The 26,938-nt window shown below is 40.3% G+C and overlaps 1 protein-coding gene across 4 annotated transcripts in view; it reads left to right on the forward strand.

The window, feature by feature from the left end:
• The first annotated feature begins 336 nt into the window (after positions 1-336).
• LOC114879263 (homeotic protein ultrabithorax-like) overlaps positions 337-26,938 on the forward strand; it is a 122,166-nt gene continuing 95,564 nt past the window's right edge. For 2 of the 4 annotated variants that reach the window (XM_046290183.1, XM_046290186.1), the window contains exons 1-3: positions 5,381-5,464; positions 5,527-5,629; positions 8,416-18,220. In XM_046290183.1, the coding sequence (XP_046146139.1) occupies positions 17,542-18,220 (679 nt within the window). In that variant the 5' untranslated portion in view covers positions 5,381-5,464; positions 5,527-5,629; positions 8,416-17,541. Of the gene's footprint in view, positions 424-5,380; positions 5,465-5,526; positions 5,630-8,415; positions 18,221-26,938 lie in introns of those variants that run through there. The other 2 variants (XM_046290185.1, XM_046290184.1) reach the window with 2 other exon arrangements.

Below are 26,938 nucleotides of genomic sequence, written 5' to 3' on the forward strand. Positions count from 1 at the left end.
AGGTGAAAAGCCTGGAGAGCAAAAAGGATAAGGTAGCAAAGAGGCTGCGGCAGATGGACCGTGCGCGGAAGGTGGAAGGAGAATCCTAAGATGGCTGCCGTTTGAACACGGTGTGCGCGTCGCGGGCAACAACAACAACGTGGGTGAGCTAACGGGTGCCCGATGTGGAAGTGCAAGCTATAACTCGGTGATTTTTCTCGGGAGTGAATTCCATTCTTGTCGACGGAGTTTCGTTAAAAAAAACGTTTTCGTGAACGGGTAGAAACGTAGCGAGGTACACGGCCACGCCCTTGGCACAGGCAGCCATCTTGCGTGTCAGCTGAGCGCGATGCACCACGGTAGTCAGTGTTGCAACCCTAGCAACCATCAGGCAACTTACACTGCCTGTACGCCTTGCCAACATTGCCTTACACTACTGTTCAGGTATTTTGATAAACTATCCTGGAATTTATAATACTATCCTCATTTTGTAGGCATAACAATATTCAGAGAATTTAAGATAAAGATATGTTAAACTTAAGAGGGTGAAGTTACACAAACGAATTAAGAAAAACGATAAACTGTTTAGAAGAATGAGAATGCTAAAAATAACAATACTACCAAGTTTCTTGTGTCTACTCTTACACACTGCGGCTATATTCTGAACGTTACATTTTTCTTTCAACCGTTTAATCGCTGATATTTTCCGGTCGTTGATTAGGCTACGCCGACCGTTGTCGTGCTGGAACAATAGCAGAAACATATTTATTGGAATTGCAAGTTCAATTTATTTTTCCAAGAGAATTTGAAAGCATTCTTTCAATTGTATTTTTAACCATTTTGTTTCAGCCTTATGGCGCAGACAGCATAAGTTGTCGAAAATAAATTTGGTTACAGTGTTTCTTTTCGACAAAACAATATAGCGAATAATCGTGGCGTTTAAGTTCGATTACATTTGTTGATTCATCCATTTATTTTCACCGGCACAGGAGACGAACATCGATATCATCGGGTTTTAGCAGATCGCGAAACATATCCACTTACACTTCATTGCCTATCAAGCCGAGTACTTCAGCTTGAGTTTCATGCTCGCCTCGCTTCTCCACGGAACTTATAAACGTGTTATATATCAGATAAATGTTTTCCCCTGCGTAGCTACCGTCCACTTTGCTTGGAAGTAGTAGGAAAGTAAGCCTAGTAAATATTCTCTGATCTCAGATAAACTCATCGGCAAAATTTCGATAAACTCACCGATTTTGCGATAGCCATACGTTTCTTGCCCCTGAATTTCACACTGTTTTTTATCATTTGTACTATACTTAGTTGTACTGTGGTCTGAAATTACGTTCATACTTTAGCATATGAATATTTTAAATAATTGTGGGAATTACAGTGTCAAATTTACGAAAAATATAAAAATACACCTGCCCGAAAGCAGTGTTTCCTTAACCCTCAATTAAAATGTCTGAAATAGTACTTTTTTAATAGTCTGTTAACATTATAAGAGTATATATGTATCTCAAAAACACGTATAAATAGAAATTAACCTCTCCGAAGATGGAAGGGAAGAAGGAAGAAAAAAAGAAGAAGAGAAGATAGTATTAATGGGGGGATCATGTTTTTGCCGTTTCTCCGAGCAGCCTGTATCTTCTCTCTTTCTTTTCGGTTTCAATCCAGTGGGACTCACACAGCACTTCTTTAGATCAAGCACATTCCTGAGACTCTGTTGGCCCCGATGAACCCACTTGATGAAAAGCTCTACCAGCCCACGTCGCCACTCTTATGGTACACCGCGTACCCCGTGCACGACCCTGTCTTGTCCTGTTCTGGCCGAGCCTACGCGCAGGGTATCTAGGAGCACTGGTCTACCCTGATAATCCACGACTTCTGCTTTGCGATCCTATCTCACTTCTATTGTTTCTATGATCGTACGTACAGTTAACCGTACGAGTCGTTTGTAATATTACAAAGTCTAAACCGGATGGTTCCGTGATATGCATCGTTGTTTCTTTCGAACTGACTTATACGAAATGCTTTGAATTTCATCGATATTTTTCACTAGGGTACTTTGCGCTGCATCGCTTCGACCTTTAGATACCTTCTTAGATTGCTAGGATACCTTTTGAATTGAACTTCTTACTATTTACTGAAAATCCAACACATGTTTCAGATGTGGTTGAGATGGTGCCTAAAGTATTAAGGCATAAACATATTTTTATTCATACAATTTGTGCTCGATAAAAGTCACAATACCCGCAGTGAAGAGCAGTCCAATTTATTCGAGATATCTTATCTGCCGAGTCGTAATTTTAGTCGACAAGTAACATATCATGCTACTATTGTATGAATGTTACAAATTTAATTCACGATCTTCCTTTCTTTCATTGTTCTACCTAAAGATGAAATTATATAAGACAAATATTACATTTAAATTACTGTGATAGTTTGATGATTCATTAAGTAAAATGAACAACATGTTACGGGATCAGTAAAGAATATGTTCATTTCATCAGTAAGAAACATGGCGAATATTGATCTTCCAGAAGTTTCTCGCGCGCTATTAAAAATGCAATATTTTTCGCTGGTAACGTGTTCTTCACACACGCACCGGAAGTTCGTTTATATTGCTACGTATCTGGTTAATCTGAAAACGTTCAGACGTTAGTCACTTCTTGTTAGCGCCTAGGGTTATCGTGTACGACGCCATTAATGTGCGCATCACGGCAGTGCATTAAGGAGATAGACACTGAACAACGTAAAATAATTATACAAGAAGCTTATATCAAGTATCGCGATGTTCCTTTCGTCCAGACCTGTTCTCGTTCGTGTTTCACTTTCATACGATACTCGTCTATTTAACAATCTCTACTCATCTGGATGATAAAATCAGCAGACAGTATGATTATCGTACAAATAAGAAATTAGCGACACCTGAAATTGGTTGAGCTATATACAGAGTGTGTTAATGAAGTTCGGCGAATGGTCTCAACAATAATAAAAAAACACTTATATTCATAAAAAATATTAGAAGAATAAAATGCAATACAACATGTTAGTTCAAGGCATTCAAGTTATGTAAATACATATTTCTATAGCATGTTCATTGATACTTACAATACCATTCACGGAACTTTATAGACTCACTGCTTAAGTCTGAGGTTATATATCTTTCGTCACAGAAAATGAAATATGATTAGGTATTGACTTGGCGAGAGGTACAATAATAATGTGGTTTATAGCCAGGTCACTTTCCTTTTGTTGTAGTTGATACGAATTATCCTAAGACGAATAGATGCGCATCGTAGCTCCCGCAGGGAGGTTTTACCTGTTATGAAATTTTCAGTGACTAGAGTAAAGAGAAGTCCTAATGCCGTCGATTTGCATGGCAGATTAGGGAAATTAGGTGGGCGTGCCACGTGGTGCTAGTACTGTCCAAACATTGCGGCACGCCTATTTACCTTTGCTTGGCTTACCTACCTGCTTGCACTTACTTAAGACCATCAAAGGAATGATTATACGATACCCTCGTATTTGCCTCCGCGATTGAGGTCAGAAATGCTTTGACTAGATAAGCTTCGTTGCAGGTAAGGCGAAATCTACCCTTATTGTCTTTAGAAACGAGAGGCACCTCTCAACTTAAACTTGCCAGACTGAATCAATCAAATCAAATAGCTAAGGCTCTTTTTATATTCAGTGTATTTCTATTTTCCTCCATAAAAACTGTTTATTGTTTTCGTTTTTTACATAAAAGTCACATTTAAATCGCAAGTTTTAAATAGCGATAGTGTCAATGTTATTTTCTTTTCACTGTAGCTGGAAGTGAAATAATAGTTGTGCTTCTGTTTGCGTACCCCTAATCGCAAGAAATATCACAGTTGATAACTTCTCAGCTACGATCGAGCAAGGATACCAGAAACGCGTAATAACGAAGCGTTTACAGAGCCAACCACGGCGATTTCATTATCCCTACGGTTCAGCAATTTACGGACCATTACGGTAAAGTCCTACAGGCTATACCGGGCACGAGATAGCCACGTCGTATCATCCATTATTCATCACCCACTTCTCCAGGCCTTCTCCGTATGTACAGTCTCGCCCGTCGACTTGCGCCCCCTTCCAACTGGGTTCTCCCTTTAAATCTTTCGTAGCGACACAGATTCTTTACTTTTTTCTTTCTCTTCTTTTGTTTCTGCTTCAACCGGCTCCTTTTAATTATCTGCTAATGCCGCTATTGTTTAAAAACTTGAATTTTCCTCGGAGCATTCAAGCATTATCTTATATTTCATTTCTTATCATTTTGATAGGCTGGCCGTCGTGCATTACGACAACAGCACGCTAGGTGTATTACACAATGAAATATTTAATTCATGAGAAGAACGGACCAAGCAACTTTCTCGTAGCCGAAACTGTAAATGTTTCTACTTTCGTCGTGTTGTTCCTTTTTTACGTCGTCGTATCACTTGAGGATTCGTAAAAACATACTCATCGCTCAAGCACAAGAAAATTTGATTAAGAGTAGACTACCATTAAGTTTTTATTGAATTTTTTTAAAAATAATGTAATAAATCGTTATTTTAATGAATAGTTTACGTTTGTTTTTCGTTACATAATCTCTGTATTAAAAGAGATTATCATTGACATTTACCAATAATATATGTACCAAAGTTTTTCGAAGTCCGACGATTCTAAGTTTTTCTAGCCAACCTTGACCTTAAAAATGATGGAAAAATGCTAGACAAGAAAGTTTACAAGTATTTCGAGGACTAAACTGCAAAGTAAAAGATATGTTTCCTTCCAACTTTAAAATTCTTAAACTTTTAAATTACTAACTTTAAAATTCCTAAACTTTTAAATTTTGGTGGAAATAATTTCTGCCAAAATTTCAACCTGATTGTGAAACAAACGAAGCTGAACCGAAACTATTTTAAAGGAGGAGTTGTCAGTGGAGGTATCCCAGCCACAAAGACCCGAAGGCCTCCCCTTTTCTTTCAAACGCGTCCCCTTCCTAGAACATCCTTAAATTCAGTCCTCGCCCTCTTTTTAACCGACCACCATGTAGAAGACCATGATGGTGGACCTGAAACGATCATTGAGAAGAAAGACACTCGTTCAAATTCGGCGCGGGTTGCGTTCCTAATAAAGACACTTTTCATTTTTTCTTTCTCCTTCTTTATACCTGAAAGCCGTTCACTAGACATTCATTACAATTTTTTACGGTTGTGGTTCTATTATTGTCGTTTAAACAGTTATACTTTCTTTCATTTTAAAATATTACTTGGTATGCGAATTCAGAAAAAAAATTAACGAGGCTTTTTATTGAAAACTAGACCATAATCAACATGTGAAAGGTACAAGTTCCTAGATGATTTGATGATATATTAACTGAGCTTTTCATGCTTTCTTCTGATTGGTCCATTGCCTTCGCGCGACCGTTATCCTTCTTCTTGGCTGTGCCTCGCGCGGTGGGTCAGATTCCGAACAAGAGGTGCGTAATTGCGTTATTAATGAGATTAAATTATATATAATTAGCTTTTTTTGCCTTTGTAGGGATAAATTAATTTTTAATCGCGAACGGAGTGTTGAAAATATTGAAGATGTGGAAGACAGAACGGATTCTGCATCGCATTGAGAAATCAGCAAGCATGGCCAGGTAAAAAATTACACGCCATTATAGAAAATATTAAAAAACTGTTTCGAATGCTATATACATGGAAATTTAGTAAAATGTTAATGCACAGATGTAGAAGGAATTAAAATTTGATAATATATGTATGTAGAAAACTTACATATTTACTGATTTAACCAACGTTTTTTGTTGAAAGCAGAATTTGCTACTTCACTTTGATAAAAAAGATGAAATAATGAATTTTTTGGTGACAATTGAATCAAATCAACAGAATAAATTATAAAAATGAATAATTCTAACAAAATATTACAATATAATATAACAAATATGTATTTAGCATAATATTTTGTATTTAACATTGAATAGACTCGGTATGTAAAATATTTATTACGGTGTGGTAAAATATGTGAAAACACAGTGTCACAATAAAATATATGCACATTTTATTAGCAGCTGTTGTAACAAACAGAATGAATGGAAAGACGTTAACTTGTTTTATTGATTATGTTAAAGGTATTATCGTTTAGAAGCAATAAACAAATGGAAGCACATGTGAAATATTCCTCAGTATATATTTTATTGTGAAGCTTCTTAAAATGTCATAAAACAACATTCATGCAATTCAATAATTGAATATATTAACCTCTTAACTTAACAATTATATTATAACAAGTGTATTTTGCCCAATTATTCTCGGGCTCCTAAGTTAAGATGTTAAAATTCAATGAAATAGGTTTATTAAATATTTCAACTACAATGTACCTAACAAACTGCAATTAATTAGGCCAGTAATTGCATAAAATTATCCTTTTTATAATGGTCAATGATAACAGAGATAAATATGTGGATCTATCGCTATGTGTTTAAAAATAGGAAGTGAGATGATTAATACTTTCTAATTGCGTTATGCAAAGATTCATTTTCATGCTTGTATTAGGTGTGTCTGTTCCAAGTAAACATACAATTATCTCCCTTTACGATGGAAATTAAATGGTTTTTTTATTGAAATTAGTTGAGTAAAGTTTAAAATGGAAGAGACTAATATAGTTTAAATTTCTTCACATTCGTATAATCACTAATTATTCTTTCAAAACTATTTAAATTAATTTTTATTTAAATTTCTTTCAAATCAGAAGTCCCTGTAATCTCATTTAAATTAAACAAACATGGTTTCGGCTGTACGTCCACACAGTACACAGAATAACGTTTCCTCCTATCCTTTCAATTGACAAAGGAATAAGACACGCTCACCGTAAATTATTCCCCTCGGTGCCTTTCTTGTCTTTTCTTTCCGGAAAGCTAACTTTTCCTTTCTTCCTTTTCACAGTGTATCCGTCCGTTCGTGTACCCCCTCCTTCTCGGTCAAAGTATCCTCTCGATTTATACGTATTACGCTTAGAGACGTTTGAATTGCAAATCCATGTCGTGCGCTCGCGTATATAGCGCAGTCTAAGCCACGGAGAAATGCATTATTGTTATTGCTGGCACGATCCCTCCACAGTTCAACGACGCAGGTATTAATATGTACGGTCGATGTGTTTCGTTACGTAACACTTAACTCCCATAATCTGGCCCAATAGACTGGGCTGATTGTAACTTTGTGGTCTGTCTAAGTTTCCCTCTCGTTATATGGGCCATGCGCTGAGGTGTTGTATGAGAAGACGCGTTAAATTATTTTGTGATACTAACAGAAGCCTTCCTTTTCGGAGTGTCTAGTGCGACTTCACCGCCATTGCGTTTATGTGATTTTTAATCCTCTTAACAAATTAAACGTCGCGTATGCAGATTACAACAAAAGTTTTATAACAAATGAGTTAGAATTTTATTATTATATAAAAACGAAACGTTGCATATTTTTTCTATAATTTATATTTTCCGGCATATATCACATTTTTTATTTTTCTATGATATTTATTAAGATAAATTGGTATTTTTTTAAATATTCACGAATATCATAAATCTGAGATACCCAAGCAATGCTGAATAATCCTGCTGGTTTTAGAATTATTATTTGTTTTTTATTTACAGCTTCATTTTCGAGAGAAGCAAATAAATTTTTCGAAAATCTGCTTATGTAATTAAATTTACAATGTCTTTTCTAAATATGAATAAAATTTGAAGGTGCCTTTTTGAAAATAGAATTTAAGATGAACAAATTATATTTACTCGCGGGGTAGCAGTATTTTCTCTTTCATACCACGATTTTTGTCCCAGCTTGTATATTTTGCGAAGTTTTTCATCTTTCTGTTTGCTTTTTTTCAATGAAACGAAAGAACTCGTGGTTCGTTGATTGTCGTCGTATTCGATTATCAGTAAAAAAGAAGTCTGACGCAATAAAAAATGGGAAGCGTTCGTTCCGCGGTATCAATACTGTCGTTGAAGCGCTATCACTTGCCGGTGATGTTCTTGGAAGCTGGAATTTTTTTTTTTTCATTGCCACAGAAAAACAAGGGGGAATTAGTTAAGAGCTAAGATCCGTAGACGAAAGCAGCAGCGAATATGGCATTGCACGGTCGTCTGTCACAGACAGGCCCTCCCTCTTGGAATCTTAATGTCGCATGATAGCCAGCGCACAAAGACCATCAGTGTACCCCGTGAAACAGAAAATCATTGTAAATTCGAAACTGCGTCGTTCCTTATACGTTCCAAATGAATATTAAATATGCTTTACTGATTACACGCTTCAATAGCCACATTTATACAAAGTAAAATCACTTTCTCTCTCTCCATTTTGATGTATACGTCCTAATCAAACACGGTTGGTAGTTTCGTAGAAGGATAGTTCATTTTATCCCATTTGTCCTTTTCAGAACCCAGAACCGGATCCAGATGACGGCAGTTACTTGAGATGTCGTGAGGTAAGTCAGGATGAAGATAGGTAAGTTTTTGAACAATTACTAAAGCTTGCGCGGTAGAAATGAATGATAATTGACATATAACGAAATGAATGAGCCTACAAGCCATGATAAATGTTATTAATATTTTTCTGTAAAAATATAAAATGGAGCAGGTTAAATTATATATTCGATACTGTACACTTTTTCTTTTTAATGAGAGAAATTGTGGTTAAAAAATGAACTCAAAATAATTTGTGCAACCTGTGATACGAATTCTTTATCAGATCGTACTTATAGAAGCTTTCATTCTAAAGTGTTTGAAACACGACAAAGTTCTGTAATGAATCGTGTGAGTGATATGAGATAGGACTTTCATAATATAAAGCAACTTACAGGTTGTAAGGGTAAAAAATATCATTTTTCATAAAAAAAATTTACCGTGTTGCATGCAAAATTATACAGGGTGAGTCAGATAAAATGTTAAGAACTATTATCGCGGAAAGTGTAACAGCTATCGACCTAATTTTTTTTTTAATTAAGGTGCACAAAGCACCCGAGTGTGTGGTGTATACAAATTTTTTTTAAGTGACTGCTGGAAGGACAATAAACTGACATCTTATTTTTAAGTTCAATGAACTTAAGGCCCCTCGAGTCTTCGGCAATGAATTTCAGAAAAGATTGACGCTACTATTTCGTTAAAAATGTGTGTGAAGTATGTAATGAACATATTCTAGTGTGTGGAAGTATCATTTTGGCATCATCCTGGTAATTAAAAAGTTATCAGATATAATATGCAAGGTGTGAAAAAAAGTGATTGACATGTTTATAATGAAAATGAACTATGATAATGAATTACTGTGAAGTTCGTGCGTTGTGCTCTGTGTGAATGACATCTACTTTCTTGGTGGATCCAAGGATGTCCTGCTCAAAACCATACCGTACACCTGTTCTTTCCGGAAAGAACCCTGGTGGAGATGAACGCGATCGATTTTTTCGATCGCGTGATTCTCGATGAATTGATGCGTCTGTTACAGGTACATCTGGAGCATAGCCAACCGTCCTCAGTTTCACAATGCAATAGGATTTGAGCGGTAAGCTTTGCTTTTCTCGCTCTCCTTTCATTGTTTCTTCGATAACAACACGCCGCCAGCAGCAGCAAAGGATTCTGATGTGTTTGTATTTCTTGAAAAAAAAAATGTAGTTTTGAAAGTAAAATGGCAGAGTACTACGTAAATTATTGCATGAGTGTAATTCAACCTTCTTACTGCTGTGATAAAAAACATTTAACAGTTGTGATTAAATAAATGCTTTACTTATTTTTTTTATTTAAGTTGCTTTTATTAAACTGAATAAGTTTTTTTGAACCGTTTTTTGATATTTTTTATAGTTAACCATTCATAACAAACAGAATATTTAACGGTCGAATACGCAAGAAGAATTAAAACAGACGTGTTTTGTTTTAAAATTTATGTTATTAAATTTTGAGAACGACGAATATTCTGAATTAAAGTGTTGATCGTATATTATTCACGATGAAGCTTTTAATTTTAGAAATTATTATTCAAAAGTAGGCAAAAGATTCGGGACACAAATTTTTATTAAAAAATTGGCTATTACAATGACGTCGTAATTCCTTTATTGTTGAATATATCATAGTGACGTTATGTTTCTAAAGTGTTCAGTCTTCAGTATTAAATGTTTAAGAATAAATGTAATGGCGTTAGAATTTTGATTAAAAGAAAGAAGTATCGTTTAAAAAGGAGCCAGTACAGTATTTACAGAGGTATCGGGCACGTTCTCTTACAACGTTCGCATAAGTAACGATCTTCGAGCAATAGCTTACCCGCACCCTACCATTAGGTCTAAGTATTTATGGGCTCATTCATTTCGTTTTATGTTTCAATTTGGACGCATTGATACTTGTTTGTTTACGTGTAAGCTGCCACTCATTCATTCGGCTACTCCAACCACTTCTAACCAACCGTTATTATCCCCTTTGTAGTGGCAAATACACTTTCTTCATTACTTCGCGTTACTTCGATATCCTATTATTATTGTATATTGCTTACTACTCTTTATCTCGATAACACATTAATGAGCGGCAGTTTTACGCGTTTGTTATATTGTTTAATATCTGAGTTATATGAATGATTGAAAACGGGCCTGGTTTCCATTAAATGTACGTCTTTTCAATATTTTCGACGAATACAGTACAGTATCTATATCTTATTTGTATATTGTATGAATTTCAACAAAGTTCGACGTTACTATGTATTTTCGTTAAAAATGTGTGTGAAATATATGAAGTCATTAAAGGTATGACTTCTCAATTTATTCGACGATTACAGTGCAGAATATACTGTGTGTATGTTAAACTAGAAAACCGGCAGGCGAACTACAGGTGAATGCCGAAGGCAAGACATGAACAACATGCGCAATTTTGAAGCGCTTGAACTCTTGAATCGACAAGTCAACACCAGTTTCTGAATGAATGTGCATCAATAAACTCTTTTGAAAATATCTCGAAATCTAATCCATGTTGACCTATTTTCGCCAATTGTTTGGAAAACTAGAGACTGAGACCTTTACATTGACACCCAGCATGTCCAAAAAGTATGAAGGATAAGGTCAGGAGAATGGCAATAAAAAAGGTAACAACGAGAAACGGGGTCAGTGGGAGAGAGAACCGAAGGCCCGAATGAATTTCAAAAAAGATTGACGCTACTATTTCATTAAAAATGTGTGTGAAGTATGTAATGAACATATTCTAGTGTGTGAAAGTATCATTTTGGCATCATCCTGGTAATTAAAAAGTTATTAGATATAATATGCATGGTGTGAAAAAAAGTGATTGACATGTTTATAATGAAAATGAACTATGATAATGAATTACTGTGAAGTTCGTGCGTTGTGCTCTGTGTGAATGACATCTACTTTCTTGGTGGATCCAAGGATGTCCTGCTCAAAACCATACCGTACACCTGTTCTTTCCGGAAAGAACCATGGTGGAGATGAACGCGATCGATTTTTTCGATCGCGTGATTCTCGATGAATTGATGCGTCTGTTACAGGTACATCTGCAGCATAGCCAACCGTCCTCAGTTTCACAATGCAATAGGATTTGAGCGGTAAGCTTTGCTTTTCTCGCTCTCCTTTCATTGTTTCTTCGATAACAACACGCCGCCAGCAGCAGCAAAGGATTCTGATGTGTTTGTATTTCTTGAAAAAAAAAAAAATGTAGTTTTGAAAGTAAAATGGCAGAGTACTACGTAAATTATTGCATGAGTGTAATTCAACCTTCTTACTGCTGTGATAAAAAACATTTAACACTTATGATTAAATAAATTTTGTACCAAATGAGTGAACAATTTGTCACCTAACAGTTTGTCTCCGTATAAGTACGATTTTCACGCGTAAAAGATATTAACTCAGTTATTCATCACACACTTTTAATTGCAAATGGGTTATGCAAATTATTATGTTTCGTCGCGGCGAAATAGAACTTGTTAAGTCGACAATGGAAACCAGGCTCCGAAGTGTATGATTTAACACGATACCGTGTAGAATGCGTGTTGTTAATATTTAAAACGAGGACTCAGTTAACCGAGCAGCTGGCTCGTCCAATTATCTTTCATCGATTTATTTCTGCATGCAAAGTAACGTTTCTGATCACGACGGGATGATTTGAACGACGGTATTAAGTATAGGTGTTAGTCGGTAATTTCGACGTTTTGTCCGGCTTACAGCTGTGACGAGAAAGTGTAAACGTCCTGAATGGAATGTATGAACGCGCCTTAATGTTTTGTGCCCTGCTGGACCGGTTACCCAACCGGTAAGGCAGGCAGCGATCAAGCTTAACGAGTCCTCGAGTTGTGTTTAAATAAATTAGACTCCAATTACGTCGATGTAGGTGATGTCTTCAATGTTTTTCTTTTCTTGTACATTATATTGTTTATTTTTGAGACTTCATTTTTCAGCGACAAGACAGACTAACCAAAGGTGCTAAACTGTTTGTGAATGTTGATCCGTTCAGTTATTCGAACATTTACGTCCTGCTTGAAGATTAACGAGTGCAGCTGCACGAAAAGGATTGGCAACGGCAATATACATTTTCTCTTGGCACTTCTACATTAGAAGCGCGACACTGGAATTTCTATTTGAACACGAAGCGCAATCAGGAAAATGTTTCGGTATCGTACAAGTGTCTGTGACGGGAGTGAATTTCTGGTTGGACCGAAAATATCGGCTGTGAAAAGTGTAGAGAACTGCGAAAGATATTTTGCAGTTAGGTGATACGGCAGGAAACCGCCAGATGGCAAAGAGGACTTCTTCCGTGTCCTTGCCACTTGATCCTGCTGATGTACTAAGGATCGATATGTATACTTGTGGGTATCTTTTTAACAACTGTGATTAAAGCTGTGCAAAGTGAAATTTTACGTCTATCGATGAAACGAAATTAAGTGATGTGTGTTGGATAAACTTTTCCAGTCCAGTCCTGTTAAGCAGAGAATATTGTAGATTTTTTATTACGGACTTAAAGACTATCGTGATTTATTGCCGATCTATCGGCAAAACCATTTTTAACCATGTATACACACTTTAGTTCTCTTTCTTTTTTTTTAACGTAATGCAAAACGTGTACTCTGCTTCAATGCACCGCCGAAGTACGCCATTATTATCTACCGCCGCGAGTGCCCCTATATCACAGGTTGATCCCCAAGAGTTTCGATTCGCGCGAATAACGACGAGAATCGTGCTTATCTGAAATTCTGACGCTCGTTCATGATCGAATATTCATCCTTGGTCTCCCTGGGGAGGCGGAGGGAGGAGGCTATAAGAAAGCAAAAGAGAAAGAAACGAGTAGGGAACGCACAGTAGGGTTTAAAGGGGGGAAGAAAGAAAGACCAACCAAAATGAGAGTCCAAGCAGTGCGTTGAACCATGGCCGGAGGAGAGACCAGAAGAGCCAAAGCCACTGGAGCGATGAAGAATGGATGCTGGTTTAGCAAGAGTACAGATTTGTTCGACTCGGGTGCAACGGCCTCTTTGCTTTCGTGTCCATCTTCCCGTTGCTATAGCTACGCCCTCTAATACCTCCCACCATCTTCGAATATTTCTTCTGTTTTGGTTTTGTTTGAAATCCATAAGGAAAATGTCGATCATCCATTTTGACTTGCATGCTATCGTTCCTTCTTGATGATATTCTCTGATACATGGTTAGATTTATTGATGGCAATATTTGACCGTGAAAATTAATGAATGCTTTCGGTGAAATGAAGGCAATACCAGAGCAATATTTAAGATTAATGTAAGCAGTTGTAATATTTTCGAAGAGTGAGTTAAACCATTTAAATCTGAAAAAGTTTCTTGATTGTACGAAGCACATTGTAGTCTTCTCTTTCTTACCGTTTATCTCATTTTGTGAAACGAACATCGAATAGAAGCATTTATAACATTAGTTGGATGACGGTTGAGCTTGTAACTGTGACAGAAAACAAGAAAAAACAACTTGTAATAGTCATGAAGCCATCATATAATTGTCGGCAGCAGCTACAGAGAGTGTCCGGTTTTGTGAGAACAACCTTGGTCATTAAATAAACCCCTTTTGGTGGTTGGCTGGTTATCTTCAATGGCGTTTTAAAAGGGGCATTTAGGCCCATTTTGGCTACCCACACAGCCCCTGACACCCTTCCCCCTTCTTCGGCGTTATGGTGGCTCTCTTCACGCCCCCACCATATTCGACACGCGTCCTACCAAGCTATAAGCTTAAAGGCCCTGACTTTTACGATTCTGTTCAAGTGGTCATAAAACCGGAGTTTATTGCCGTCATGATTTTCAAGCAAACGGGCTGCCACCTGTCGGAGTCCCACAAAAGCGAAAACTGCATCGAGTCACTTCATCAAGGGCTCCATCAATCCGGGCATTTGATGATTACTTTGACGAGTCGTAAATCTTTTTCGAGACGTTAACAAACGAAATATATAATACATAACATTTTCTACTTGAATACGGTATTATGCAAAATGTTTATTTTAAAAATTGAAATTTGTAACTTTTCTGAAACATGCACAAAGTATATTTATTTATGTTGTAAAACGTAGCATATGTTAAATGTACATACACAACACATAACGAAAGCAGTAAATGAGCTGCAACTATTATTGTGAACAAAGAGCGATATCTTCGTAAATGGTTGTAAAAAGTAATAAATGATGCGAGCCCTAGGTGTAATGTAGTCGTGTGTTAGTTTTGAATAATCTTTTGTTAACATTATTATTCTAAGAAACGGGAACGTTTAAACTGTTTTTTCGAGACACGCGCGAAGTAGTAGGCGGGTTGTGTCCTAAACATTCATAATGGCAAAAGTGAGCGAGCAAATAGTCTGGTCCGGTCCCTGAGAGCAGCTTATGATGGGCATTACTCGGCTCGTTACGGAATAATTTACGAGGTGCGAACCGCGGGGGCGATAATCCAGCGACATTTACATCCCAATAAACATTCCCGATACTGGTGCGGCGCGCGCCACGGTGCTTACTCGCTTCCCTCACGGAGGAGCTCACTTTTACGGCGTTTTAATTGTACGACCGTAGTCTAATTGGTTCGTAAAACGCTAAAGTATCTCGTAAAAGACGTTTATGATAACATTCGTGTCGCTCGTACTCACAATCGCGTCATCATCGAACCATCGGACAGGCTCGAACCGGACCGGTTCAGCTGGAATCGGAACTTACAGGGATGGGACGTGCCTCGTGCCTACGAAATATATACTTTCCCTGTTTATCTTTCCTTTCTCTGTCTCTCTTCGTAGCTTGTCTATCAAACGATCGCACGTAAGAGTCAATTCGCAAGACCGCTTTCACCAATAACGATAATCGCAAGGTGCCTCGTTGATGTTGGTCGTTTGAACGTCTGAATGGATCTGGCAACGTTAGTTCGTGATGAAACTCAGAGGTGGCGGTGCACGTATCCCCACGAACGGATAGATCGCGGAGAGGGAAGGAGCGGCAAGGAAGAGGAAAGGAAACATTGCGTGACGCGCGTGGCGTGCAGCTTTCGTTCTACCGTACGGCAGCCGACCGTGTCTGTATCCACGGTTGCTCGCGCGTTTTCACTGGTGGGGGTAACGCGGGGCGGCGCCTAACCAGTCATGGGCGTCGTTCCAACTTGGAACTACTTTCACATAGTGTAGGAATTTTCGTGCTGTGGCGGCGCGGTACTCGTGACGAATTCAATTCTGATTGGTCCTTAAGCATAACCTCCTCCCTTGGCACCCTGTTTTCTTCCCCCTTCCGTTCAGTACCAACGACGCGTGATCGTACTTCTTGTCTCTCTCTTAGCTGCTGCAATTTCGCGTCTTTCTTTCTCTCATTTTCTTTTTAGTTTCTTTTTTTACCTGTTTCGCTCTTCGTCTTTCCCTTTTTTTCGGCGCGGCTCGAAATCTTACTTTTACACCAGTCTTTTCGTTACTCCTTCCTTGGTCAATTTCAAAGCTTTATATTTTTTTTTAATTTTTCGACCTTTTTATCTTACGTACATGTTTTCGTTTACTGTCTTGTCCATTAGGACGCGTCGAATCTTATGTAGCCCGGCAAGCACCGAAGTACGAATTTAATCTCGCGGCACGTCGTTGAGTTGCTCGAGCGGTCGACAGGGGGCTTCGTGAAATCTAATCGGGAGAAGGAAAAAGAGAGACAGCCGAAGAAAGTGGAAGAGACAAAACGAGACGCATCGTCTAGAGGTGGAGCGAGATGGAATGAGAGGGTGAGTGAGCAAACGTGGAGGGGGCGTTATATGCGGGGGAGGGAGAGAACAGCGATGACGGAGCAAGTGAGAGGAGTTGGTTATCGCATTGGAGAGGGGGTCGACACGCGAAAGACGAGGAGGAAAGTAGTGGTGGGTTCCTCGTCGACACATAGCACACCGTGGAAGAGTGTGTGCGCACAAGCGAGAAGGAGCGGTCAGAAGGAAGAGAGGGAATGATAGTGGAAAAGAGAAAGAGAAGAAACGAGGGCTGATGGGAGAGAGAGAGGGAAATTGGTTGTGGAAACAGGAGAACCCGATGGTGAAGGAGAGAGACGAAAGGAGACGAACGAGCGAGCAAGAGACAGAGGACGGTACAGAGTGGCGGTACACGGGGCGCGAGAAAAGCGGTAGTGTGCCGTGGACCACCGCACTGGCATACCGTGGTTCGTTACGATCCCCTTCGTACGTCGCTTCATACTGAACCTCACAGTCGTCAGCGAAGTCACATTTCGACTAGTGCTAGTGCAGTGCGGACAGAGTCAGCGATTCCTTTGGTCCTTTTAAAAGATCGACCGGCCGACTTTTCGAGACACCCTGGGCCCCGTGCCTGACTGATCAGAAATCATACACGCATTATCGAAAGATAAAGGAAAAGAAGGAGAGGTGTCCGCGAGGGAGATCGTCGCGTGCCGGCCGACCGAACCGTCGACGGGCGCGCACGCGGTAGAAAGACCCACAGAGGCAGTTTTATAGCTCGTCTTATTACCCCGGTTTATTGCGTCGTAACGATTTAACGATCATCGCCCGTTTCTACCACCTAGACCGCCGGTTTACACTCGTGCCGGTAGCGATAACCATAACAAGTCCATAAAAGCCCCCGCCGCTGCCATGAGTCCCATTCTGAATTACACTCCTACGGCCTACTGACATTGACACTTTGGGTAAAACCGCTTCTACCTACCGATGACTTTTATGACCACTTGAAACGGTTTAATGCCCGTTTGCTTGTCCCTTGTCGACGCTGTCACCTGTCGCCCAGCCGCGTCAAACAGCGTATCGGTGCTCAACGTGACGCGCTTGCCTTTCGACTTTTGGCGCGAATTTGCGGAACATAGAACCAGAACAAGACGATTTTCGTTGTTATTCGTGGGACGATTGGGTTGGTGAACAAACCTAGCTCGAATCGATCACATCGGAGCATGGACTAGTATCGGTCGTGACTAGCCACGCGTGTGTGTGCTCTTGACACTTTACGAACTACAAACAGTTCACGAGGTTACCTGCAAAACTCACCGTCTATCGCTTTGTTTCTCGAGTGTCGGTGTTTCAGTGCAAGTGATTCAAAATACCCGGGATAATGAACTCCTATTTTGAGCAGACTGCGGGTGGCTTCTACGGAAGTCACCACCATCAAACAGGAGCTGCTAGTCAGCACCATGATCCGGCTACAGCAGCGGCATACAGAAGTTTCCCACTTGGTTTGGGCATGTCTCCCTACGCATCCACGCAACATCATCATCACACCTCGTCGTCATTGGGAATTCATCCGGGTGGAGGCACCAATACGAGACCACCGCAAGATTCACCATACGACGCGAGCGTCGCGACGGCCTGCAAACTCTACTCGACGACACCTGAAGCGACCGGGCACACCACATCCTCGTACTCGACCACAGCAACTAAGGACTGTAAGCAACAAGATCAAGCTGCGGCTCATCAGAATGGTTATGCTGCTGTGATGGCAGCCGCAGCTGTCAAGGACGTTTGGCAGTCAGCGACTTCCGGGGCGAACAGCCAGAGCAATTCGGTCGTACGTCCTTCGGCGTGTACCCCAGAAGGTACGAGGGTTGGTAGCTATGGTGGTCTCGTAGGCGGCGACCCGGCATCGAGTCCTGGTAACAACAGTTCCTCGAGGTCCCTCACGTCGTCCTGGAACACCTGCAGTTTGAACTCGTCCGCGAGCCAACCGGTTGCCACGCAACTACATCAGCAACCTACCGCCAACCATACCTTCTACCCCTGGATGGCTATAGCAGGTGAGTTTACATTCATAATATCACTCTGTCGCTATCTCTCTCTCTCTCGTACAGCGATTATCATAACAGCCGTGATGAAATATAGAAGCGACGATGCTTAGGGGAGAGAGAGAGCAGTCCGGTAGTAAGGCCACGTGGTCGGGAAAGGCGTGGTGGATCGAGTTTACCCGGCTTCTCTCGCTACGCTGGGGCTAAACCGTTCGACGTTGTTTCACGGTCAACGTACGGATCACATCGAACGCCGTGCTTGAAAACACATTCTTTGTTTCTTGTTCATCTCTTTGGACACCACGCTCTTCCCGTTCTATTTACACGATAGACTCTGCGCCCCGTTGATCGCGTAGCCACGATCCAAACAAATCATTCATCCCTTAGTTCCGCTCTGAAAAATGGAAGACAACAGGCTCTGTATACAGAATCGACGAATGTAAGTTGACGTTGTGTTATGTCGAAACGGGTTGTAATTTTTTGTCGAGTCTATTTGTGCGTCGATTGAAATACGACGTATCCGTCACGAAGCGTAGCCGAGATAACGGATTTATAGTCGGTAGCGGAGTAAAAATATTCCGTTGCCTTCTGCGCGAATGAATGCACCGCGTGCCGGGGGTTGGTAATAACTAACCTGGTCGTGTGAAAGCGACGCGCAAAGTGACACCTCGAGTTATCGTTAATACTTGAACAACCGTGTCCGTGTGCACCTCTTTCGAGCGTGATGCTTTCTCCAGTCGTCGTTGTTCAAAAAAAGCCAGTCTGTTTCACAATCGAGAAATCGTCCTGCTAAAATTAATTTTGTCCCCGTTTCCCACCTAGTATCTCTAGTTTTTAATTTGCTGTACTAACCTTTACTCGTAATTCATGGGACATTCGGGCATAGTGGGTAAATACCTCGTATGATAAAAGCTTGAATCTACCACTTGTTAACATCACTAAAAAAAGCATAACGTTCTAAGTATTCAAGCAAAAATTGAACCAATAAGACAGCTCTAATCGAGCGTTATATATATCTTTAAAGTTTGCATACATACACTGCTTTGATTGAATAAAATATACATAGGACGTTGGAACGTTAAAAACGTTGGGTCGTGGAAAATCGGGTCATACAGTCGCGATAATGTTACGTCTGGTGGATAGGTAGAATGGAGTCAAGTGCGTGTAAAATCGTTGGGCACGTCGAGTATAATGGGGAAGCCCTCGTCCAATTGGGGTTCAAGTGCCTTCCTCGTCGTACTCACCCCTCCGGAACCCCGAATTCCGGTAGTCAGCTGTTTCTAGCGATGTCTCTGTTTCTCTTGGCGAGAGGTTGCCTGGTAGCCTCTCGCTTTATTGTACGCGGATATATAATCACCCAAGGCCTCTCGAGCTCGATCTCGCTTAGAGGTCGCCGCCTTTTCTCTCTACCAAATTCTAGGTCTTTCAAACAGTGCCTCCTTCGATTCGTCTTCCTTTTTTTTCTTTATCTTATCCCTTTTGGTTCTTCTTTTCGAGCACCTCTTTTCTAGCCTCTTTGTCGCGCCCTTTGGTCCGGTTTAAGGTCCACCTATATTTTTTCATACTGTTTGTCCACGCGAGTTCTTCTTCCTCTCTTCTTCTCTGCATGCATACAAAAGGTGTAGGGATTATTTTATGAGCTTTCGTGACGTAGTCGCGTGCTTATACAAGAAACAGAATTTTATTGAACGAACCTTGTTGTTTACGTCCTCTATAAAGTATTATCTTCGACAGCATTTTTAATACGTGTGGAGAAAGACGATGGTTCTTTTTCTTACTAATAATTCGACTAAAGAGGGAGAGGGAAGACCTCCCTGCTTCAGTTTGCTCGTATATTCTCGAATCGACCGTACGTCTCTCGATAACTGCTGGAAGATTTATAGCCGTTAAATCGTCCTACGTTTCTTCGTTGCCATGATCGGCGGGAAATGCGGCGCTTTGCGTTTTCCTCGACAAAGATTTAATCGTTTGGTTATGAGGTACGAATCGAGCCGACGATTCCTTGGAATGCAAGCGAACGTAGGAGGAATCGTAGGAATGGGAAGAGGCAATTGATCGGCTCGCACTAGCGCGGAACAGGTTCTTCTATGTACCTACTCGCGGATCGAAAGTCGTTGACTCACTTCTCGCTAGCCGGCAAGTGCTCTTCGGAGTGTTGGCCGGTACAAGCGAGATACACGCGTAGGAAAATTTATCGATACAGGATCGTGGATTATTTCGTCGTAGATTAAAGTCTTCTGTGGGCAAATATAGAGCCATCAACGTCTATTGGCGTTCGTTCGTAACGGTGATAAATAATTTGGCTTTATCGTCGCACACCTACTCGAACGATTGGTCGGGACAGTATTATTACCTCCTCATTGTATGTCGCGTGATATGTAAAAACCTCTACATTCGAGTGGGGGTGGGAAATGAACTTCGTCCTTCTTGTTGTGTTTCAAAGTTTCCGACGATTTACTGTTAACTATTTACGATCAGGTTCATCTTAAATATTTTACTTAATTCCAATTAATCATTTATGCAAATAAGTGCAATATTCTTAACCATCCCTGTTTTTCAAAAATAATAATATGTTCCCTTATGGTTTTGAGTGCTATTTGTGGTTATGGAGACTTTCTTCTTTATCTTATGTTCAGGTGTAAAAAATAAGTATTGTTATATAAATTTTTCCTTTTAAAATGTGTAAGTATCGTGCTGTGACTTGGTCTGCGTGGGAGAAGTTTGTCCAGTTTTGTTATGTTTTTAACATCGATATATGTTCTTAACATACCTTTCAAATTGGCCAGAAGATGTTATGTCTGTCGCATGATTTATTAGCCTTCTAACGGTATTCGCGTTAAACGTCGTTATTAAGTGTGCAATAAGTGATTGCAGAAGCGATCTATGCCAGGTAAATCTCACAAATCAGAAAGCGATCGACACGTTATCATTAACTCGGTCTTATTGTAGGGATCGGTGTGTTATGGGTATACAATCTCGAGACACACGTTAACAATCGTGAATACACGCGTACGCCAAAGATACTACCACCGGAATGCATTTGTATCATTGCCACGATAAACATCAAAAAGGGTAGACGGGCTTGATATTCATTGTGATTTATTGCGATTATGAAGCGTCGGCATCGCCACCGTTTCCAAATGTAAATATCTCTCTTATTAATGTCACGATAATGAAACAGTGTAACGCTATCGGTAGTAAAATGCATCGTCGTTGATATAAGGGGTGTATTTAATTCAACAATTATCATGTAAGATTGAGCGTAACCTTTATCGAACAACACGTTCCTGTTGTATAGCTGACAATTTTCAAAGACACATCACCAGAATCACAAAAGGCTTTTTCTATCTGTCGTGCCGTATCACTTTTCACGGGGGCTGTTTTCAAACGCGAGCAAAATTTATGGCCCCTCATTGAAGGGTCCGCCACGTCTATGGGGTAATTAGAGGGCGTGAAGACGAAGCCCTGAATACTATCTGTACACCCCGTGGTTCATTTATTCTCTGTAAAAGTACCTCGTTTCTCGACGGTTTCCCTTGGAATGCTAATTCTTGTATCGCGCTATATTCTGCCTTATAATGTTTTCAAAAGATCGATATTCAATTAGAAGGAAAGTTACGCTTCCGGAAACATCTCTGAAATATCGTCGAAGTAACTATTTACGGGTTCAAAAGTAGAGTTTATTTTAAACTTAGTGTTTACTTTTAAAGTACATAGTATTAAAAAATTCAAATCTGAATCGACATAATTCATTAAGAAACCGCGCGAAACACGTGTCGAAAACTGACTTTTTTATGATGTATAATTAATAATTCATTTAGTATTTTTAGTTTGCTCGTATTGATATTGCGTGGTTACGGCAATCATTCTAAACTCGGTACGGTATACGAAAGGATAAACCCAACAAACCTTGAACTCTGAGTGGTGGTGGTGCCGAACCGTCGAGAGAGGAGGTTCCCGCGTAAAAGCCACGTGGTCTCTCCCGCCACGCTCTGTCGAGTTGGAAACGAGTATGGTGCTACTCGACGATACGACGGTTTGCCAGTAGGTGTTACGTACCTCGGGGAGCAAGCTCGTTCAATATAAACCAGCTAGGAACAACGCTGTAACCGTAACGTTGACGTTTACGACGACGAAATCGTGGCTCGGCTCGTTTAACCCCTCCTCCTTATGTGCTTCCACGCTTGCCGCAATCGTCGCTACGAGGTTCGTCGGTAACACAGAGCGCGTATCTTTCGTGTGTATCGACCAAGATCGTTCCGCGTCTTCGTGTGCGGTTCAGTCAAGGGGAAATGTTTTGCTGGAAGAGAAACACGTGCAAGTTCATTGTACAAATCATTTATGGCAGTGCCGGCTGTTTTTACCGATTCATTTCACGCGAGCTTCTAATTACCCCGACAACTGTATACGGACTCCTCTTCGTAAATTAACCATCGTCCTGTCCTGTTCTGTCTCTGTCGGTTTCCACCCTCGTTTATCATTTTTAATTCAGGTCTGGAAAGAAATAATTGATAATTAGTTGCGAAACGAGTACAATAAACAAGGCTTAATGTACAGCATAGGTGTTTTTGAAGTATACCTCAATGGCTGACGAACATGGCCGAGGGAACTTTCCATCTTGATACCTGATCGCTGTTTCCGGCTGTGCCGTTCCCGCGTGCACTTAGCAACGACGTTCTTACGAACCGTTTAAGGCGTTAATTTACTATCGGAAAATTGAAAAGATCGGATCGTGGAGTTGTGTCTCGAGTATAGGCGTGCGTGTTGCACGCCCGTGACCAAGTGGTTCAACCTCTCCTACCAATAAAGGTGTACAGACGAGCGAAACGCGTGCGCCACTCGTGTGTGTGTATGTATGTAAGGTGTAGGTAGGTGTATGTGCGTTTGGGCGCGAACACCAGTGCACTGCGACCTAAAGAGGCAGCCCAAGTAGGTGCGTTCATCGTGCATGGAGGTTTCACAAACCTTTCCATGTGTTGCTTCGTTGGCCCGGATGGAGGATGACGTACGAGCCTCTCTGTATGACTTACTACGCCCTTTTCCCTTCTCCACGCCCGCCGCTTCTGCGTACTGTTCGCTCAAAAAACATTCGAGTCTCTGGAAATTACGTGGCCCTTCGCATTTCATAGGGAATTCTCTGCACCTCGCCACCACCGAATTCCTTTAATTCATTTGGACACGTATCATATCATCAGCAGCTTTAACCTTCATAAATTTTAAATCGCTTCGGGTTTGACCTATTAACACGTTCCTTGGAGTTTCTCATAGTTTGTATTAAAGGAGTAAATTCACGTGCTAAATTTAATAGAATCGTAGAATGTTAGATCTTGTTAACGTTGAGGAAGGGGATATATTTTACGCTGTTTGACTAGGAAAAATGGTATGTTTGAAAAAATTGTTTAAATGGCGGAACAACGTAAGCTAATCTTTGGAAGATAAATCTCTAGGTGTTATGGTGAATGTAACAGAACTTCGTACTCGTGTGGCGGGCGTGTCTGCACCTTATCACGAAGTAGGGTGATATAATTTCTATATTAAACGATGTTGGTAGTCTTTGTAGTGGTTGAACAACAGTAATGTCACAATAAAATGAATACACATTTCGAATGTTAATATTAAATAAAAAGTAATAGTGATGCCAGCCCGTTTTCGGAAATTGATTTTCAGCCTATATTCTTTAATAAGAAACATGGTTGAAAACAATGAAGAAAAGAGAACAGACATTGAAGCTCGTACAGTGAGAAAAAATATGTATTCCAGAACCGTGTCATTAAAAATAATTGTAAACATCCATCAAAATGTATCTCAGGGTACTCGCAATTTGCATATACCTCAGCGCATAATTTCTTCACGAAACCGAGAGAGTATCGAGTCAATCAATTTTTATATTTTGCTGCGTTATAACGCGAAAACCTCGAAGGGTACTAATCACCGGGTGTCGAGGATATTCACCGCCTGAAAGTGTAATTTCTGATCGACAGAATCACTTATATCCCGTATCACATTTTTCTTTTTATTACCGGACAACTCGTAAACGCGCTTAAAATGTTATTTCATGCGATTGGTTAAACGGGGTGGGTTGGTCGGCTTGAAAGTGCGTTTTACATACGTAAAAGAAGAAATAAACATGGATTCATTTGATACAATCTACCACTGGTTACTGCCTCTACATTATTTCGATCACTTACCGTGACACATAAAAATGCTTTCACGCGTTATCACGTTTATCTGGGAAGTACGTGTTTTTCCGTTTCATAGTCGCCATTAAGTTCAAAGGAAAAGAGCCTAAGTACGGTAATACCTTGATTATCTTTGAACGTTGGTTGTTTGAATTATCTGAAAGAATATTTTTCTAACGCATAACAAGAAATGTATTACACTAATTAGCACATGTCAGAAGAAGTATTTTTGCGTGTTTTTCTTACTTTAGATAAGCTTGAAATGCTTTTGGACTATAATATACAAGATATTCATAGATTCTTAAAATCTAAGACTTAAATTGTCCTGATGTTACGACAGCAAGTGCTTAAAAATCGCTGATCTTAACAGAATTAAAAAGAAATCAAGGAATCGTTATAGCTTAACTATCAGAGACGAGACTCTGCAAAAGTATTTCCATTGAGACGGAAACTGGACATATGCGATTAACGGCTACAAGATGTTACATACCGATATCCCGTGTGAGTACACGTGTAGCCCGAGTCATAGGTAAGGAAATAATCGGAAGACGACGAACCGCGTGTAGTGCTGTGAAACGTCTTCGTCCAGAGAACGAAGGCGACATGGTGCCGCTAAACAATAGCGATGGTTTATTCGTGTCTACATGAGCTGTTGCGGTAAAGAGAGGAAAAGAAGCGGAGGAACGTGAGCGGCGCGTAACGCGCGCGCAAGAAAGGCATATAGGCGGTGATCGCTAGCGCAACACGTTTAGCCGTTGCCTACCAGGGTTCTCAATTTGATGGACGAGCTGTTCGCATGTACGAGCCGTACGTCCGCCAGGCTATAGTTTGCTTTTACACACCGACAACAGCCGACTACGCTATCTGGCTGTTTTGCAAATTTCATGCAGCTCGGTGAGCGGGAGGGAGAAATTATCGCCCTTGCGGCGTGGATTAATCCTTTTGCTATGAAACGTTGTCGTTAACGGCTGTTTATCAATTACTGCGCGTTTTTAAGATCGCTGTTTCCCGTATGGTCAGTCCGTTGTGTCGTGGACGTGAAACTAATTCGTATCGATCCTGTTCCCACGGTAACGAGTGTGTATTTTAACAGCAAATAATGGAATTTAGATTGTACTAATTTTAGTTTTAAAGAAATTCACCTTGAACTAAGGGAATGTTAATACGAATCGAATCATGAAGAACGTATCATTACCGATGAGGAATATGAGGAAAGCCTGTTAATGGCGAGATACATAAATCACTTAAAGAGAAGAAAATCCATTTGGTGAAGATTTCAAGGTTGACGCTGACAGGAAAAAGGCCATGTTTTTGATTGGCTCGACTTTTTGCTCATCTATACACACGCTAGACTGCCGTTTCTCGCTGCTCCAGGCTGAGAGATAATGCATACTTTGGATCAGCCGCGCTTCGTAGGCACGAAGAACGTGTTTAGGTGCTCGACGATCGGAACGGCTACACCGGCAGACAAAGGATACGTATAGCCATGCCCGTAAGGAACGACGGGGGGATACCAGGCAAAATAATTGAATCGAAAAGTGTTCCTGTTCACGTTTTTGCGGAATACTTTGCCTGTGGTTGCTTGCTTCAAGATGAAGACGTAGCTCGTATATTTTGAGCTCGTATATTCGATGAGAGGAGAATGTCTTGAAATAAAATTACCCCCTAACAATGAACTGGTTTCTCGATACTTTCGCACGATAAAAGGATAGATGCTTTTTTTACTGTAACGACTGTGTTAAATACTCTTGATGAATTGATCACGTTTATGGTGTAAAGTTATCGTGTATGTAGTTAAGTTTTTTTCTCACTTAGAAGCTGATCAGTTTCCTTCAAGGAATTAATTGCCATCTAATTAAGCAATAGACATGGCGATCAGAATGCTAGTTATCTGGTATTATTTAAATCATTAAAGAGAGATAAATTATGTTGCATTCCATCTAACACTTCTTATTACAAAATGTCACCTAACAGTCGCCAATTTGATAAACATTTATTAGGTTTTTCTCTTGAAAACTGCAATCTAATCGATCGTAGAAACGCCTTCTTCTTTTCATTGATCTTCCATTCGCAGCGTTACTTACGGATTCCTTACGATACTTCGATGTACGTGGAACTCGTTGAAATCGATGATCGTCTGTGAATCGCTACCGTATCGCATCGTTTCCATCAACCACTCGATTCAGCCAAGAGTAAAGAATCTTCCGTTCGTTTCTTTCAGTCCTTGATTAGTCCTCTTTTGATCTTTGATTTCTTGCTACATTCTAGTGCCATTTGCACGTGGCCTGTATTTAATTAATACGTGATGAGATGTAATTGGTTAGGCATTGATACTGCAAATAGACACGGACGTATATAAGTCACGCACGATAGAGTAGTTTTTCCACTGGTAAACCTGCCTACGGCGGCTTTACTCCCGTCTACCAGGATGGCCGGCCATTACAAATACAGCACCTGCCACCCTGGCTGTGCGCGACCTGACCACCACGCTTTTGTGTATCGCGGCTGCCTTTCGTTACCTTCTTTCATTCCGCTCAGGTACGACCGATTC

The sequence above is a fragment of the Osmia bicornis genome, chromosome 2 (genome assembly GCF_907164935.1).
Source record: "Osmia bicornis bicornis chromosome 2, iOsmBic2.1, whole genome shotgun sequence".
Taxonomy (NCBI): Eukaryota; Metazoa; Arthropoda; class Insecta; order Hymenoptera; family Megachilidae; genus Osmia; species Osmia bicornis.